We start from the raw sequence: 19,205 nt of genomic DNA, 5'->3' as shown, positions 1-19,205 counted from the left end.
AGCTAACACTGCCAACTAGCGGAGCAAATGAGCTTACATCACAGATGGCCCATCTACTGATGCATCTCAATACATTTACAATAAGGTTCGAATGTTCCGTTAATTTAGTAGCTCAATTAAAAAAAATCATATACAGTATTACATAGATTAATTAGTAGATGTGCTGGAGCCTATTCCAGCTGTCTTGGGGCAGTCGGCGGGGTACACCCTGAAGTGGTGGCCAGCCAATCACAGAGGACACATAGATGACACTCACGCCAAAGGACAATTTACAATACATCCTGATTTGTATAGCGCTTTCACAACAGCAGGATCTGTAACAAAGCGCTTAACAAAACAGTTGACATAAAGTAAAATAATAAACACAACACATAACATAAAACACAGTCGTGCAGTCCTAACCACATTTCCCTCATACTTTTAGACCGTTCAATTGACCAGCCATGCATGTTTTTGGAATGTGAGAGGAGACCGGAGGACCTGGAGAAAACCCATGGAGGCATGGGGAGAACATGCAAACTCCACACAGGAAGATTGGAGCCCAAACGTAGGACCTCTACAGTGTGAGTTGGATATGCTAACCAGACGACCACTGTGCCGCCCATTAGGTAATCCAAACAAAAGAAAAATGAAAAACTTTGTGCAGTATAATCCTTCATTTTTATTAAAAGTCAGTGCATTTAAAAACAGGTCTGGCACAGATCTTTAAAAAAAATTAATAAACAAAACATCAGCCATTGTACTTTGACATGTAAAAGTGTATATCCCAGATGTGTTTTTGGGCATTAATGCTATCATTTTGGCAACATACTGATAAAATTTTTAAATGTCATGATGTGATCAAGTATTTAAGACACTGACTCTTTCACAGTCTACATTCAGTCACAAATCAAGTGATGCTTTTCAAGAAGCAAGACATGATGCACATTGTGCAAGAGAAACTTCCCTTTTCCTGAAACCAAATCCCCTCTAAACATGCCTGTGCTCGCTGTGCACAGTTGCGTTTACGATGGGCGTGGTGGTGAATTCCACCGTGCATGGTCCTGAGAGGCATGGGGCCGACTCCAGCTCCAGGACTGTCACGTTGTTGGGGGCGTCAGTGGTGAGGATGCTGGCCGGGACGTAAAGAGTCAACTGGGGGCCTCGAGTCGGCCAGTAGCGTCCCAAATTGAAACCGTTGATCCAAACCTGTCCCTGAGGAGCAAAAGAGAATACTCATTGAGTGAGATCGAAAGTTAGGAGCCCACGTACCACACTTTGAGAATCTGTGATTATAGATGACAACTGAAGTCATGCAAGTAAACGTGCCTTGTGCCATTTGGGCATGCTAATGTAGGTGTCCTGAGGTAGATCGGGTATGCCGTCAGGAATGATGAAAGTTCCGCCGTAGAAGGCGGGTAGTGACAGGTTACTTGGAGGAAGAGGGTCAGACGACGTGGGCTTCATTTCCCAGAGGATGCCCTGGTTAACCGCTTGGTCGATACCGAGGCTGTACATGGTCCACCCTGTGAGCGCGACATTGCCTATCGTCAGGTTACTCACAAGGCCCTGCGCAAAGAGAGAACACGCAAGGAACCAAGTCAAGTGTGTGTCATTTCCTACTTTCGAATGATCACATTCGCTCAAATAGAAGTAGATGCCTGCTTTGTCCTATCAGAAAAAAAAACGCAATGCAGTGGCTCTAGAAAATTCAGTTCATTGACATGGTTGTTCACCAAGGTTATTATAGTTCATGAAAACAAACAAAGTAACTAAATCTAAAATTGAAAAAAAAAACTAATTTTAAATAAAATGAGTGCATTTAAAAAAAAACTAAAGCCAACTGAAACTACATTTTAAAACTAACGGACTAAGGATAAGTATCGCAAGTATGTCCTTCCTTTTCATCGTTGTCATTTCGTATGTGGGTTAACGGGGTTGAGCTTACAGGGGTGTATTTATTTTGGTATTGCTGTGGCAAAGAAGGTGGATCATTCATTTGTAGTTTACTTTATTACACAGTGCTTCCTGTGTCCTTTTCTTGAAATTTCTCTCAACAAATGTGCCAAATATTAAAATAATAATATAAAACAATGCATTAAAAAAAGAATAAAAACGATCAAATTTGCTCCAAAATCTAATTAAAACTGAATGGAATTAATCAACAGTCAAACGGAAATAAAAATTAATTATAATGAAAAAGCGCTTTGTTCCAGCTGCAGCTATTGTGAAAGCCGCTGTTTAAAGAAAGATGAATTGTATTGTATATTTCATAATTGCATACTTCAAAAGTACAACATTACTGTACTTTTTTCCTCATGAAATACACATCGCAACATATTGTTGTTTGCTTCATGGACGGCTAAAAAAAAAAATAATAATAAAGTAAAAATTATGAACAGTTCCAAACCTTGAAGTCATTGATGCCTTTTCCATAGTTGATCCGGCCCATGTTCTCCACTAAGATGTCCACTTGACTGCCAGCTTTGCCTGTCACATTAATGCTTAGGACTTTGCCTCTCTCCAGAATCCCCGAAGCCACCTTGAAATAAAGCCAGCATTTATATGTGGGCATTTGTTCTACTTCATAGAAATCTCAACCCATTGCTTAAAGGGCTTAAACAAGAGAATATAGATGCTAATGGACAATAGCATTCAGCTTCTGGAAGGAAAGGCTAAGCTATGTGGTTACAAGAGTAAATATACCTTTTAGTGATTAAAAACCTGTTTCATTTTTGATGAACACTTGAACTCATGCTACAGGATTTCAATATTGGTCGTGTTTGTAGTACTTGGAGAGGTAAATATATTAGTGTTGAATCATTTAATTTCTGAATACATGGGTTTACAGTACATGATGCTGATGCTTTACGATCCTCTCTATTTTAAGTGCTTTGTCGCCATCTTGTGGTGTTTGTGTGCAATTACGAGGGCCTTTTAGGGGCAGCATCAATTACTCACAGATTTTCAAAATCTGCAGCAAAGTTCGGTGTTCAGATTTCACTTTATGAGAAACAATCAATTCCTGGCATACCCCGTCCACAGACACATATGCTCGGTCATGGACCCCGTTCAGCGGCGACGCCAGTGGCGTGGGCATGCTGCAGTTCACTGGCAGCTTAGTCCTGTAGAACACATAGCCAAACGCCTACAGGACAGGACAAAGCGGACATTTAAAACAAAGACACAAATATCCATCCACTCACCCATCCCATCAGCAAGCTCTGTAGAAGCCTTATAACGATCCTGATCATTTCCAAAGATCTAAAACGTGCAGGATAGGGTCCTTCGACGGACCGGAGTTGGTGATCCCTGACAAAGTATTTCAACGGCCAGTCGAGACATGAGCTAACATCTGGCAAACACACTAAACGCAGGGGTAAGGAACTCTGGTTCCTCGAGAGCCATATCCTGCCGGTTTTAGATCCCTCCCGAATCCAACACACCTGATTCAATTGTTCATGATTGCTCCAGGCCACGACAGAGCTTGCTGAGGAGTTCCGTTGCCCCCCGCATCAGTGTGTGGTGGACTCATTACAGTTTCATTGGTCCACTGTGATGTTTTCGATGATTTCAGTGTGGTCGGATGTTATGGCACTTTGAGTGACTCTAGTTACGGCTTGAAGCTCGTCAATAAAAATTCATAAACCGCGTCACATTAAAATGCCTATGGTCCAAAATGTGGGAACAAGTGGTATCTTATAATCCGTAAAATACGGTAAGTAAGGCAAAGTCCAGAAGCGCTAATTACTGATGTCATTATTATTTGATTTTTTTGATAATTGATGAGAAAAAGAAGCCAGAAATCTAATTTTAAACTTTAATATTAATGTAGACAGTCAGATGAAAACATGAGGAGATACCTGGTTGAGGTCAATGAACGTCTGAGGGAACAAGCTTTCCACTGGTCCAGAGAAGGAGATTGTCTCTAAGGCTTCTGACACAGTCTGGAGCTGTCATAATAGAACCAGCGTTCATTTTACTTCACGTGAAGAAAGGTTTTCAACAATTCAAAAACAGTAGTAAAGTTTAATTCGGTCCGTCATTGCAGACAACACGGCCTCCGGTTCACTCGCAAGCCTGCAATGTTATGTCGATCCAATCAATTGGAATGTTATCTTATACAATAAAATGCTGTCAATGTTATGATATTGAGTTTTTAAAGAGTATAAAGAATATATGCCTGTGAGTATCTGTATATTGTCTACATGTGTTTGTCTTAAAATATCCGTTGCTTAAAGGGTTCTAAAACTGCGACTTTGGATCCTAAGTATTAGCACGTCAATGGAATTTTCCATGTTATTTTAGCATCAAGCTAGCAGGCTTGTACGGATGGTAATGCAGTTTGGTGGTTTTGACGTGGGAATTGTCACTGTTTTATGCTCAGTTTGACAGTAAACTTCAAGTGGTAGTGGTATTAACCAGGTTGAAGCAACTTTTTGAGAAAGTGTGAACTAACTTTCGGGGTTTAACTGTAAGCAGAAGATTGTGGCATAGTGTGGCTACCTGCTGCATTTTAACAGCACCATATGCAAACTTTGGACTTGATGGCGGGATGAGCCCTTCGGGTATTTTGCGGTACTGTTAAAGAGAAAATATGTGAGTTGCGTTCCATGTCACATAAAGAAGAACGCAATGAAATTCATGTGCACACACCATTTTGATCACCTCCCGGATTGCAAAGTACTTCTCAGTCAAGTCTCCGGCCTCAGTGAGCGGAGCGTTGTAGTCGTAACTGGTTGGCTGTGCGGCGTAAGGTGAATTGGCACCTGGGGGGGTGGGAGGAGTCGTCAAACGTGATCAGACGCCATAAAAGCTAGGTTCTTATAATATATATATATTTTTTTTTATACTGACCATTCCAGTACCCAAAGTTGGTCCCGCCAATAAACATGTACCTGTAAGGAGACAAAAAATGATTTTCAAGGCTACAAAGACTCCAGACGTAATCTTACAATCTCCATCCATGCATTATGCGAGCCTCAGATCCTCTTCAGGGTCACAGTCGTGCTTGGAGCCCACCCCAGCTGACTTCGGACAGTAGGCAGGGTACATCCCGAAGTGGTTGCCATCCAATCACTTCATTTTGATAAAGTTTTGACTTTCTAATAAAGCACGTGTTTTCTCAAATTGCATTCGACACACACAATGTATTGTTGATCATGCATTTCCGAATGCATTTCCGTTGCTGGGGAATTTTCGAGTGGGTGGGAGGTTGAGGGCAAGGGCATGGGTCTACATGTGGACTCACACAGATTCATTTCCTCCCCCTTGAAAAAAAAAGAGGACTTACAGGTTGACATTTGCACCCATTGCCAGAATCTCATTGAGGGTGATGACGACATCTTTGGTCGAGACGGCGGAGTGAGGCGAGCCCCAGTGGTCCAGCCAGCCCGTGTAGTACTCAGAGTTCACCTGCAGGTGCAGATAAGGGAAGGGAAGGAAAGAAAGAGTGTGAGTCTCTTTAAATTAAAACTTTAAAAAAAAAAAAGTGGAAGCTTCAATTATAGTGGTACCCTGGCGTAGAAGTTTAACTCCTTCCGTGTTGATAAATCAAATAAAACATCTTTCCATATTTAAATGAACAGAATGCTATTAATCCGTTCCTGCACCCCGAAAACAAATACACATTTTATTGGATGAGAACAATAGCAAGCTACAGTATTGAACTGTTTCAAACATACAGTAATAACTTAAATGGAGAGGAGAGTAAAGAACTCATCAGTTAGAGCTAATAGTTTTCATGCTTTAATTCAATAGGCATTGTGCTGCTCCTTCTGGTGTGCGTATCTCGGCCTTTAGCGGCTAATATCATAGATACTACATTTGAAAAATAATCGAATTGTGATATTTTGTCCCTCAATACTACAATTATCCCCCCCCCCCCGAAGGTCCTCTTCCCATGTATTTTTTAACCAACACAGGCGATACATTAATTTGGATTGCAATAAACAAGACCAGATTTATTACCCATCAATGTTTGGTTCTTATAGTTTAGGCTTTTGCTAAAATAAAGGCAAAATCGACATTATCTTCCACAATCACAATTGTGAACTTCAGAATTCACTACAACGGCTTCAAATATTTCGACCAAACAGGTGTGGCGTTAACAAAAGTCACTAATTCATAAATCAGATTCCAACAATAATGCAAACAAATCTGTGGTTGTTTTGATTTGATATCCGCGTAGAGTAGACTGACACACGAACTTGGTCACTGAACAACTCGTCAAGTTAAGGTACCACTATATCATCAAGAAAGATGAACATGGTCGATGCTTGCCAATGGTCCATAAGGTTCTGCGTGTCGCTGTGTTGCAAACGCTGCGGACACATTGGAACCTGAAATAAAAGAAGAAACACACCATCAAATCACTCGTCGGACCTGTCGTTAACTGGCCGCTGACCAACCTGGGCCGAAGTCAACGGTGGCGTAGACGCCTTGGATGGCTCCGCACTTGAGGAAGCCCAGCGAGGAGCCATCGGTGGTGAACAGCACCACCTCCTCGCCCAGGTAAAACCGCATCAGCTTGTAGAGGTGACGCATGTAGTTGTAGTCGCATGCGAAGTAGCTGCCGTATTCATTCTCCACCTGAACAGCCAGATGTTAAAGACCCTGTAATTACTATGCAATACCTAACTGTTGAATTAAGTGAAAAAAAGTTTTTCAACACTTCGCTTTTCCTGATTTTATTTATTTGGGGGGGGGGGGGGGGGGTAAATCGTCCTGCTTGACACACTTGGAATCTGGCCTGAGTCGCCCCCTCAGCCACCACACAAGAACTTGCCACTATGCGGCAAGACGAAAAAATATTCAGACATGCCAGCCTTTAGTCGTCGTGGTCGCTCCACGAGCAATCAGTGAATATTTCACACTAAACGGGCTGCGGCATGATGACTCAAAATCGGCTATGGGACACTGCATTTGTCTGCGACACGTCTGTCGGCTCAAAATCACTAAACTCACTGCGACATGAGTTTAGTCTGACGTCAGCTTCCGGGGCTCGGCGATATTGTGTGTACTTTAGTGCTGCGTTGTCACGGTGCAAAAAAAAAACGCTGCGCAGAAGCATTATGTCTCGCTGACTCAGCACCTTCACCGGTTGCAGTAAGTGCACTCAGTGTCAAGTGCATAGATTAGATTCCAGGACATTTTTACCAATTCAGTATTTGATTATAATGCCAATCCTTATTGATCACTCCCGTTTTCACAGAAAGAGATGACAACAAGACAGCAAACGACCTGCACGCTGATGATCGGGCCGCCATTCTGATAGAGGAAAGGTTTCATCATCGGCAGCAGCTTGCCCATCCAGCTATCCACCGCTGCTATGTAATCTGAAAATAAATAAAGAATTATTTTGTGTTTACAGTGTTTACATAAACACTGCCACGTGAGGAATTTCACCTGGATCTGAAGAGCGCAGCACTATGTCTTGCTTGTGGAGAAGCCAGGCAGGCAGTCCTCCCTGGTGGACAGATATTGGATTCTTTTATATATTGTTGTTTTAGACCACAGGTGTCAAAGTCAAGGCCCGGGGGCCAGATCTGGCCCGCCACATCATTTTATGTGGCCCAGGAAAGCAAATCACGCATCTCGAGTTCCATGATGCTTGCTAAAGTCTGAATCAAAATTTCAAATTGTCATATGTAATCCACAATAACAGTCATTATTCTTGACTTCTCATTTTAGAAACTAGTTATTCATAAATTTGTTGTGCGCTGTGTATGTAATATGTGGAGGTGATTAAACATTTATATGGTTTCCCAAAATTCATAACGGCCCTCCAAGTCAAACCGTAACTACAATGTGGCCCGCGACAAAAATGAGTTTGACACCCCTGTTTTAGACACTGGCCACAAGCATAAGGTACTCAAATAGGTCAATGGGTTCGACACCAACGTCACAAGTAATGTCTCAATTTGTTCCTGTCAGCGAGGTAAACATTTAAGAATGTGAGCTTTATTATGAGAGTGAAATTCAGGGTTTGGCATTTGCACATTTTTTTGAAAACTTATCACCCATTATTTGCTGAAAAACTATTGTTTTATTTTGTTTTGTTTTTTTCTCAGTCCAACCCAATTAAAGTGTTACTTTGGCACCATCCGGTAGAATCTCTGTGTTGTTGTTCGGTTTAGTTCACTGATCGTTTTCCATCCGCAATTTGAGATGTCCTGTTTTGCCGGCAATCCTTGCACAGTCATAAGTGACGCAAACGTTTCTGCTTTTCACCTTGATGCAGCAACTAACGGCCCATGTAGTCTACTTTGCTGTGGGCGTTTGCCTGTATACCCGAACATTTATAATTGTGTAAAATGCCAAAAGTTGAGTTTCAAGATTTAATGCAGTTTGTGTAAAGCGCTATGGCACGTGTGTGATGTCATGCTTGTGCGAGCCTGTTATTGAGGCTAATATTCTTGTAAATATTATTGATATCTTCATGTGAAGGTGGTGTGTTTTGTATTTAATAATTCAGCTACTGAATACTTGTCTCTGCAAATGGCTAGTCAGCATTCCAGGGTGTACCCCATCAATCTCACAAAGTCAGCTGGGTTAGGTTTCATCTTAACCACCACTATAATTAGGAGGAGCGCGATAGAAAATGGATGGATGGATAGATAGAGTTTTTCTTACCATGTCCCACTCTGCACAAATATAAGGCCCTGGTCGAAGGATGACCAATAGGCCGATATCCTGAGCCAGCTGAAGGAAATGTTCCAAATCTCTGTCTCCGCTGAAGTCGTAGCTGCCTGGAGAATCCTCGTGGAAGTTCCATGGAATATACCTGGAATGGAAAAAAATTGCAGCTAAAACATTGCAAATATATCACAACGCGGATCTAGAACGGCACATGAATGCCATATCAAAACAGGTTGTGTCTTTTTTTTTTTTTTTTTTTACGGTATTCATATTTATATATTCCGGCAGCATTGGCACATGGGACGTTGAAACAGTCACATACGTCTGGATGGCATTCAGGCCTGCCATGTACATCTTGAGTAGCCGGTCTTTCCAGTAGGCCCTGGGGATCCTGCTGTAGTGGATGCTGCCTGAGATGTAGCGGAACTTCTCTCCATCTTTGCGGAAGCAGTCGTTCTGGTAGTCCACGCTGAAGGATGGAGGTGCGGCCCCCTGTGAATACACAAGCAAATTCATTTTATTGAAGTTTTATTGCCACACACGTGCTCACTGGAGGAAAGACAACCGCTTTGCTTACATGTTTTTTTTATTTTTTATGGCAGATCAGCTGACATTAAGGATGCGTCAGCTGAGTCAGGCACTCGATATGAGTCAGTGAATTATGACTCGGTTTAAAGGGGACATATGGAAAATTGTCTGTTTCATGATTTAAATTGGACTGACATATCCTCTATCCTCGTTGTAATGAATGAAAGTGCTGCAACTCACTTCCAGCACCACCAAAAAACAACACAAACATTCCTCATTCCTTTTTCCCAACTGCTTATCCTCACAATAATTTTTATAAGAAAAATGTAATTCTACAGTACTGTACTTTATAAAAACAGAATAAAAATGAAAAACATTTTTTTGCCTATTTGCACGCTTTAATACATTGTGGAGCTTCTTGTCTGCATGCCTTAAATTGTCCACAAGGGGCAGTACAATTTATATGTGCATAGAAGTATACAGTACATGTACATGAAGATGGTCACTACTACTCAGAAAGCTGCAGTAACATTAGTCCATGAGGATAAAAATATATACCTATTGTCTGCCTACATGGTGTTGCTTCGCTATTTGTATACTTCCTGAAAGGATTATAAAACCACATTATCGATTCTAGTTTTGGTCGCCTGCCTGTAGTGTTTGGCATGTGTGTTACAAAGTTATCGTGTTTGTTTAAATAGACAACGTGTAACTCTCATTGTGTTGCATTAATTTCAAAACAGAGTAGCAAAAACAGTTTGAACCAAACATTTGGGGAGTTTTTTCCCACGATACGCCAAACTAGTAGTTGTTAAATTCGCTGGCACCATGCGCTCGTAATGCTATTTTTAGCTCACAAAGACAGTACACACACAAGAAATGAACGAGGTAAATCGGAGCAAATGTACATTGATATTTTCATATTGAATACGAATGAAAAACCCATCCGTTCTGGTTTTGACCAACTAGGATTGGGACAACCTGAGCATCTCAAACCTAACTTACTTTTGTATCATACAAATCTGATACGATGACTGATTTGACTGTCGATCCATCATCCGAGGTCATATATATAAATATACAATATAATTTTTTATATTTGAAAAAAGTGTGGCATGAGACCTGGATTTTTATTGTGTGAGAGCTGAAAAACGATTTGATTCATTTAAATTATTTTAGGGTCAGGGTTTCAAACAAATAGTTAGTGTGGCTTGGAAAGGGTGGTCGTCGTGTAAACCTTTAGCAAAGTTCTTTTCAGTTAAAGTGACATGTGTGCTAATATTTCTGACGCGATAACACTATCGAAAAATCATGAGGTTATTTTACCGTCAGCCCGAGGAGCAGCAACAGGCTTCCGAGACCAAGCAGCGACATGACTAAACCTCGCCCAAAACCTTTCCGGGTTCTTGTTAAACTACATAAAAACGTACGTGTTTTTTTCTTTGTTCCGAGTCTTAAAAGGGTTTTACTTTTATGTTCAAGCTAAAATGAGTTATAATACGGCATCTTGTGGTGCGGAAGTTCGAATCATGTGATGCCATCTTTAAGATGCTGTAATGACGCTTTTTGATCAAAGGACGGCAGCGTTGCAATGACGACTGAAAATTGGGCAGCCTTTGAAAGCGACAAAGAAAAACGAGCTGTTTTCGGAATAAGATTTGTTTTGAAGAGCGAGCGAAAAGCTATTGCATGTTGCTACCTGCGGACGTTTCTCCATAAGTACTTTTGTGTCATTAATTATTAATTTTATGAAGAGGCTATACAGTATTAGTTGCTGCAGCGTTCGGCGTTTCTATGCAGTTCGCCCTCCGACCAAAGGGTGGCGGTAATGAAAAGACGCGTTGTTTACAACAATACGGAAGTACGTCACCACGACCGAGTCAGCTCAGGGCTCACACGTGGGAAGATAGGGGCGAAAGTGGCGCTGAGAAACATGTCGAAAAACAAAGTGAACGGCGCTTCTACAGCGGGACAATTAGCGGACGACAACCAGGACCCACTCCGCATGACCACGCGGACCCGCAGCGGCCGCATGGTGCGTCGCCCATCCGGACTCCAGAACTGTGAGGTCCCGGCGAGGACTCCCGTCAGGCGGAGCAGAAGGTCCATCATACCGGAGCAGAGTGAAGCGGACCAACAAGCACCGGAGCCGGACGAAGACAATCCCGCAGTGAGTGTCGGCCAGGAGACGGTGAAGGAGAAGTCCGCAGTGAGTGTTGAGCAGAGTGAACCGGAGCAACAAGCGCCGAAGCCGGTCGAAGAGAATCCCGCAGTGAGTGTCGGCCAGGAGACCGTGAAGGAGAAGTCCTCAGTGAGTGTCGGCCTGGAGACGGTGGAGGAGAAGCCTGCAGTATGCGTTAAACCGGGGACTGTTGCGGATAAGCCTGCCATATGTGTCGTGCCAGAGGGGCCTCGCTCAGACCCCGCAGTAGAGGTGGACAAAGCCGGTCAAGTGTCCAAGCCTGCCCCTGTCGAAAGACCACCAGCCATCCCAGAGACGGAGTCGCATCCTCCCAAGAAGAAGCGCCGTCTGAGAAAGAGTGTCAAAGCGACTGTTGCTATTCCTCTGGGGAAGCCAAAATCAGGACGTGTGTGGAAGGACCGCAACAAGCAGAGGTGACATTACATGTCACATTGTTGTTATAGTGCATTGTTTCAATATGGGTGTTTGACACATGCAAATTACCACGGAAATGAGAGAGAGGACCAGCGAACACATCTTCACATTCTAAAGAACCGCTTACGTTCTCAATTCATAATAAAGATCGAGAAGATTGGATTAGTTGTACAGTACTACATTTGAATACTTGAACCCCCTTTTTGTGGAATACTTAATGCGGCCCAGACTCTTACCTTGAGAAACCCTGACATAAATTGAGTTTGAAACACCTGTTTTTAAAGATTAAACACAAATATGCTGAGTTAAATACAACCAAAGCACACTTGGGGAGTGAGTCTTTGGCGTACAACTGGAGGGAAACCGCATACCACACTTTGAGAACGTCAATAAACACCTGGTACTCACTGGATAGCAGTTGAGTAAATAAATTCATAGAACTCACTCAAGTTATAGCAAATAAACACCTCCTCCTGGATACTATTAATTTATTTGAGGATTTTTAGAAGCTGACAAAGGCTTGTTGTTTTGTGGACTAACCTACCGATTTTAGTGTGTGTCAGGGTTATAATAGTTTTGGATTTTTCATTAGTTGCTTTTTAAATGTAGTTTTTAAACTATTTTAAAAAATGTTAGCTTGAATTAGTTTTTGGAGACGTTATGTTTAAATGCTTGTTTGTATTAGTCATAGTATTTGTTTTAGTTTTTTTGTAATACAGTATATATGGCGTATTCATCGAATTCAAGAAAAAAGGATGCAAGAAATATTCAGTAATAAAGTAAGCTAATGGCTATTTGACCTCGTTTCTAAACCCAAAATAACACCAACCCCGAAAGCACGTGTATGGAATTAAGTGATGACGACAAAGGACATTTTCGCAAAAATTAATTCAATAACCTTGGCGCGCTTGTGTATGTAGGTTCTCTGCGCTGGTACGAGACGCATCACTGTGTACTTCCTGGAAGAACAAAATGCAGGCGAAGCGAGAGAAGCAGCTGGTACAGAAGTACTCATCGCAACTGAAAGAGCAGAAAGCCCAAGCGAAAGAGGTATACAAAGAAAAAAAACCATTAACAACAAAGCATTTGTGCTCCACCTTATTCACTCCCCATGTGCTCCGCCGCCTCCACAGGAGAAGCGGAAACGGCGAGAAGACAACTTGAAGCGGCGCGAGGAGAACGAACGCAAAGCGGAGGTTGTGCAAGTGGTACGTAAGAACACCTCTCACTGTGACGAAGTGTTGATGGTTGTATAGAATGAGTTTAAAATGAGCCTTGTTGTACAACATAATGAGTGCCTCCCTTTTTTTCCCCCCAGATCCGAAACACGGCAAAGCTCAAGAGGATGAAAAAGAAGCAGCTGAGGAAGATCGAGAAGCGCGACACGCTCGCGCTACTGCAAAAGTCCAACAACAACAACGACCAGAAGAACGAGAACCAGAACAACAATAACAAAGCCAAGCGAGCAAAGAAAAGCAAGAGTGCAAATTTGACTTGAAGACTTCTTTGTCACCAGGTTGTTTCTATTCACAGAAGATTTACGAATAACAAGAGCTTCTAAGCTTTCCTCCGAGCAGTGGGAAGCAAGACGTTTCAAATATTCTCCATGGATCATGCCATTGTTGCCGTACAGGTCCCTCAAGTTTGGTTTCAGCCTGTGATTTTTTTTTTTCCATTTGCAGGACTTTCTATTAAATAAAGTATCCCCTGAAAATTCATGAATGCTTTTCTATTTGTCAGAGTGGAACATAAATGCAGAGATTTCAGTTTCGCAATGAATTATGTAACTGCCGAACGATTCGATTAAAATCTATTGCACCAAAGTTAAAACATTTTACCTAAATGTCTGAAAACGTTTTGGACTTAGAAGTGAAATACAACTGATCTGTATTAGCAAACGTAATATAATGCGTTTTAAAAAAAAGTTTAAGCCACGATGATGTAACATGCTGGAACAACTTTTGTTGGTCTCAGCTGGCACATAACATTGTGCTGGTGTAGCTAATCAATCAAGTGTCCAATCATGGATTGGTCGCAGTCATTGAATGAACCCGCATTTGTTTTGCTTTTCGGGGATTTGTATGAGCTGCTTCATCAAGGGTTGTTTAAACAACAAGAAGAAAGCATCCAGGAAGTTTCTTGAACAAAGCAGTTTCGCATTCAAAACAGACACTTGCGTCACCAAATGAATCACTGTGATGATATCGTCTTTATCCCCCCTAATCTCCCCCCCCCCCCCCCCCCCATTGACTGGCAGCAAACACGTCAACCACTTATGCAATAACGGGAAGGGAGATAGTAGTTGGGTCAGTATCACTATTCAGTGCCTTTGGTTTCTCATCAGAATCAGTCAGTTGACATGAAAAGATTTGCAAACCAGGACAATACGTCTCTTAAAATGTGTTTAAAAAAAAATATATTATTTTTTTTAACGAATGGACATAATGTCCCACCAGAGTTGTGTATGTATGGAGTGCTTGTCAAGTGTAACATAAAAATTAAAAGTTCACAAAGTCTTGTGTAACCAAATAAACTACGGTACAATTGTGAAACAACAGTTTGACCTTCTTCCATACAGCAATACCGAAACAAATACTTGTAAAATGAACCCCAAAAGCTAATGTATGATGTTAATTGCCAAATTATCGTACGTTTTATGAACGTAAGATGTTGTTTCAGTTAGTGTTCATTTTTGTTGGGGGGGGGTGGGGGGAGTACTTTTATTGTACTGTATTTTGTTAATTAATAAAAAAAAATCCATTTTTGTTTAAGATGTTGTTTCAGTTAGTGTTCATTTTTGTGGGGGGAGTACTTTCATTGTACTGTATTTTGTTAATGAAAACACTTTTTCCATTTTTGTTTTATTTTGTTATCGATCAAGTCCTCATGTCCCCATCGCTTTGCTCATTACCAAGGGTGTAGTGAATGCTTCAATTTTACTACATTCATTTTTTTAAAAATTAGTTTTATTATCCACCAGAAGTCATTTGATAAAACGAGCAATTTTGATCTCGGAAAATGACGCTAGGTCCTACCCCTTAGTCAGCGCATCGAAAAAGAGGCTTCAAAGCTGTTCAATGGCACTCCCGAATGAATTTTACTGTCAAACTAAACGGGCACGCCAGAAGGAGCAGCACCATGAATTGGATTGCAGCATTAAATAGTGATGCACAAAGTGTTGACTGTAATTCTTAAGATGCAATTTAATAATGATATTGCTCTATGGTTCATAAAGTACAATATTATAGCGTGCTATTTTTCCTGATGAACAACATGGCCATTTTTGGGGGCGGGGGTGTTTGTGTGTGTGTGTGAAAATACATTAAACTTAAATGCCATTTTGGTGTTTATTGGTTTACTATTTAATACAATAGTTGATGTAAAAAAAATCTCAAAGAAGTTGAGCTGCAATGGGGTGAAAAGTAGGAAAAGTCACCAACATCCCCTGACCTCAACCCAATCGAGAACCTCCAAACAGCAACCGTGGGAGCCCGACGCAAGAAACGTATAATTTCATATGCCAGTTGGCATTTTTTTTTTTTTTTAGCGACAAAATTCCACCAGAACACAACGTAGATGGTGCGACGAGGAAGTTTCACTCCGACCTGTGGACAGCGACGTGGTGACGTGCGTGCAAAAAGGATCACAAGGTGTGGACGCATAAAAGTATGGATGTGTGAAATAGTGCATGACAGGTGCAGACAAAGGCGTCCCCACCTTTTCGCTCATTCGGCAAATGTCTTCTTATGTGGACAAGCGCCGATGACGCAATTGTCAGCGACGTGCACGTACACAGTGGCGTCTTTGTGCACACTTGTTTACTTTGCGAGCGGGCCACACCATAGTGATGCGATGACCCTGAAAAGAAAAGCGCAAAAGGTGAGCAAGGTGGAAAGAATGATCACCATACATACGTCTTGTCGTGGCTGTCACCGGGCCTATAAAGATGCAAAAGTCACACGCAACGAGACACACACGGGGCCTCAACTCATCAAAGACGCAGAAACTCAATCAAGTTGACAATTGGTAAGTACAAGCGTTTCACGCCACCCGATGAACCAATTGGAAGTGGTTCATTTAGCTTTTTTTTTTCAAAACGTGTAGCCATATCCTATTCATAATCTGAATAATAATAATAATAATGATTAGCACTGCTCATCGTCATAATAAAGAAGCAACGAATATCAAAGCAAGTAGTGAAACCCTGAAAAGAAAAATGGGTAGAACGAGTCCCAAAGTATATTTACAATCTGATTCGTGTATTCTTGTGAGATGAATACATTGCGATGTTATTTCCCCGGTAATATCAAAATGTTACACTTGTATTTTATCAATTTTTTCCATCTGATGTTTATTGTCAAATGTCGATTTTTTTATTCATGATGTCACGGCTTGTATACTCCTTCCCTTCATAATATTACAAACATATTTGAAAATTATTTTGATGATTTTTTTCCTCTCGTAATATTGTGGATCTTTTCATGGGGTGAATTTTTTTTTCCTCCTAAAATTTTTATCATGCTGGACATATTTTTCTCACATTACTGCCATAAAATTTTAGGTTGCTTTCGTGTCATATTTTTTGTAAGTCTCGTATACTTTTTAGGGGGGTAATATTGAAACTTTAATGCTGCTTAGTTTTTGATTTCTTCTAATATTAATGCAAACACATTTTCCTATTTTGAAAAAAGAATTCATCCATTCATCAAAGGATTACAACTAATCCGCTTGAATTTTTTTTCTTAAAATGTTTGGACTTTTTTAAAAATTAAAAGGTTTTTAATTTAGTTTTACGATCACAAATTACAATTTATAGAATTGTGTTTTTCACCGATATTTTTCTTCTCATAAAATGTCATCTTTTTCTTGCAATATTCTGACTTTATTCTTGAAAAATTAAACTTAAAATAAAATCTGTCAAAAAATTCAATTTTGTTTTTGTAATTGTGCAACCTTATCCTCGTTTAACTGAGAGACTTTTGTTCTCATCGTAAATAAGTTTGTAGGAAAACTAATAAACAGCATTTTTCCTTTTTGGTTTTTAGATAGTTTGTGAGCTTTGTTTTCTTGGGGAAAAAAAAGAATGCTCTGGCCAATCCTGCTCCAACTCCTGATCATTGGTAAGCATCTCATTTTTATTCCTGTTCTTCACATCTATTGAGGACGACGCATAAAACTCATGACAGTTTTTTTTCTCTCGACCACCCGCCCCGATAGCATCCATAAATGCTCAGGATGCTATGCCCACAACAGCTGCCCTAACCACACCCAATGCTGCCACCGGCAATGCTATGACCACAGTTAACAATGCTGCGACTGGCAATGCCGCAACCACAGCTGTAAATGCCGCAACCACAGCCGTCAATGCTGCGACTGGAAACGCTGCAACCACAGCCGTCAATGCTGCAACCACAGCTGTGAACGCTGCAACTGGAAACGCTGCAACCACAGCCGTCAATGCTGCGACGGGCAATGCTGCAACCACTGCTACGAACGCGGCAACTGGAAACGCTGCAACCACAGCCGCCAATGCTGCGACGGGCAATGCTGCAACCACTGCTGCGAACGCGGCAACTGGAAACGCTGCAACCACAGCCGCCAATGCTGCGACGGGCAATGCTGCAACCACTGCTGCGAACGCGGCAACTGGAAACGCTGCAACCACAGCCGCCAATGCTGCGACGGGCAATGCTGCAACCACTGCTGCGAACGCAGCAACTGGAAACGCTGCAACCACAGCCGTCAATGCTGCAACTGGAAATGCTACAACCACAGCTGGCAATGCTGCAACCGGTAATGCCACGCCCACAGCTGGCAATGGCGCAACTGGCAATACCGGAACTGCAACAACAAATGCAAACAGCGCAACGACAACAAGCACCGCTGTTACGTCCATCCACGTGAGTGGCGTCCTCTTTTGTCACCTCTGCGTGGCACTCCTTAAACTGTCCGCAATGTAAACTCGCTGGGATGGTTGATTTAATTTAAAATGTCACTGAATGTGCACTGACAGGTCGAAACAAAGATGTGGATGTCTTGTATTTTAATGTTGTCATTTTGAAAAGTAAAAAAGAAAAAAAAAGTAACAATTATTTAACATGTTAATTATGACACTGTGTGTGCGAGTATTTTTATTGTTTTAGTTCCCACTGCCATTTTTAAATATGTATGTGTAACTGCAAAAGTATGGACTTGCAATATTGTACAGACTATGTAATTTATTGAATTGGCATTCATCAAGTGACAAATAAATTTATTTCAATAGATGTTGATTGTCATGACACGTTCAATGGAAACTATTTCATCACATGCATGACATCAATTAATGAAACGGTGACATATCCCCCCCCCCCCCAATCCATTTTAAATACTTTTGAGTCGAATTTGACCTGTTTTGACATTTGAAAACAATACAAATAAATGTTTGGGGGTTTTTTTTACTATGAAATTCAATGACTCTTCTCAAACTGACCCAACATTTGAATATAAAATGTCATTCCTCAAGACAAATCCTGTGTACAGAGCCTGATTTGAACCAGACTTCAACTAAAATAGATTTTTGATTTGCCGGTATGTTGAATTATGGAAAATGTTGGTAGAGGTGGGAATCTTTAAACTACCAAACTAACTGCATTCCATCACCATGTCTATTATAATTTTTATTTGATTTTTTTTGTGGGCGGGAGGGAACCTGAAACAGTCTGGAGAGCTAACTGTGTTACACAGTTAGCATGAACAGGTTGGTCTTTTATGGCTCATGGGGGAATCTTGAAAGAGTAATTCAACATAAAAATGATCATACATACTGAACACAAGGAGCAGAAGTCATACGTTTCTTTGGCTTGGGGAGGATGGGCCAGGAGAGTCTGAATGGACAAGTTCATCATTGTTCCTACTCGGACCTGAAAAAAATCAATTATGTACTCACCCAACCAGCAGAGGATGTGTACTTGTAAGCCACTGGACCGGCACAGAGACGTCTACCATGTCCAACTGTCACGGCAAATTCAAAGTCCAATTCCTGTTCTTTACCCCTTTTTGGTTGCATCAAGAAAAAAAATTCCACAGATCAAAAACGCAGCAAAACACAAAAGCTCAAACCTGTTATGAGCTGCAATTACACGATATGGCCACACGATAGCCCTATAAGACAACATTTCCGGATACTGTAGCTGGCCAAATTGGCAGCAGTCCAGATTTTTGGGAATGTGGAGGGAGTTGTAAAAAAATAAAATAAAAAAATTGTGTGCGTGTGTGTGTGGGTGGGGGGGGGGGGGGATGATATATCCGAGACTGGGAGGGTCGCTGAACCGCTGGGCTGTGAGCCAGGGGCGGTTCTGGATCAATTTCACTGAGGGGGCCGGGCTGGGGCCAGGGGTTTTGATGGGGGGGCACATTCAACCCAGGGCTAAAAAGACAGATTCGAAATCTTATTTGACCT

General features: G+C 41.4%; 3 protein-coding genes across 3 annotated transcripts; 2 read left to right on the top strand and 1 right to left on the bottom strand.

Annotated features, from left to right (window-relative positions):
- Nucleotides 1-637: 637 nt before the first annotated feature.
- Nucleotides 638-10,763, bottom strand: glb1 (galactosidase, beta 1). Its single transcript, XM_086119812.1, has 16 exons — nt 10,474-10,763; nt 8,942-9,111; nt 8,614-8,764; nt 7,387-7,447; nt 7,222-7,316; nt 6,390-6,570; nt 6,262-6,320; nt 5,273-5,394; nt 4,837-4,877; nt 4,636-4,748; nt 4,486-4,560; nt 3,843-3,932; nt 3,014-3,127; nt 2,390-2,521; nt 1,309-1,548; nt 638-1,194 (listed from the first exon to the last, which is right to left on the bottom strand). The coding sequence occupies exons 1-16, from the start codon at nt 10,519-10,521 to the stop codon at nt 970-972; spliced, it is 1,917 nt and encodes a 638-aa protein (XP_085975938.1). The 5' UTR covers nt 10,522-10,763; the 3' UTR covers nt 638-969.
- Nucleotides 10,764-11,008: 245 nt separating this feature from the next.
- On the top strand, nt 11,009-13,482 carry ccdc86 (coiled-coil domain containing 86). The gene is made up of 4 exons (XM_086119815.1): nt 11,009-11,763; nt 12,685-12,814; nt 12,898-12,972; nt 13,083-13,482. Exons 1-4 carry the CDS (start codon nt 11,081-11,083, stop codon nt 13,260-13,262), a joined length of 1,068 nt encoding a protein of 355 aa, XP_085975941.1. The 5' UTR covers nt 11,009-11,080; the 3' UTR covers nt 13,263-13,482.
- Nucleotides 13,483-15,683: 2,201 nt separating this feature from the next.
- On the top strand, nt 15,684-18,030 carry LOC147200076 (uncharacterized). Its single transcript, XM_086121063.1, has 3 exons — nt 15,684-15,790; nt 16,810-16,884; nt 16,982-18,030. Exons 2-3 carry the CDS (start codon nt 16,848-16,850, stop codon nt 17,722-17,724), a joined length of 780 nt encoding a protein of 259 aa, XP_085977189.1. The 5' UTR covers nt 15,684-15,790; nt 16,810-16,847; the 3' UTR covers nt 17,725-18,030.
- Nucleotides 18,031-19,205: the final 1,175 nt, after the last annotated feature.

Source organism: Hippocampus guttulatus, chromosome 9, assembly GCF_054856545.1.
Source record: "Hippocampus guttulatus isolate MCC_2025c chromosome 9, RoL_Hgut_1.0, whole genome shotgun sequence".
Taxonomy (NCBI): domain Eukaryota; kingdom Metazoa; phylum Chordata; class Actinopteri; order Syngnathiformes; family Syngnathidae; genus Hippocampus; species Hippocampus guttulatus.
Note: the sequence above shows the minus strand (reverse complement) of the source record. Positions and strands in the feature narration are given on the sequence as shown.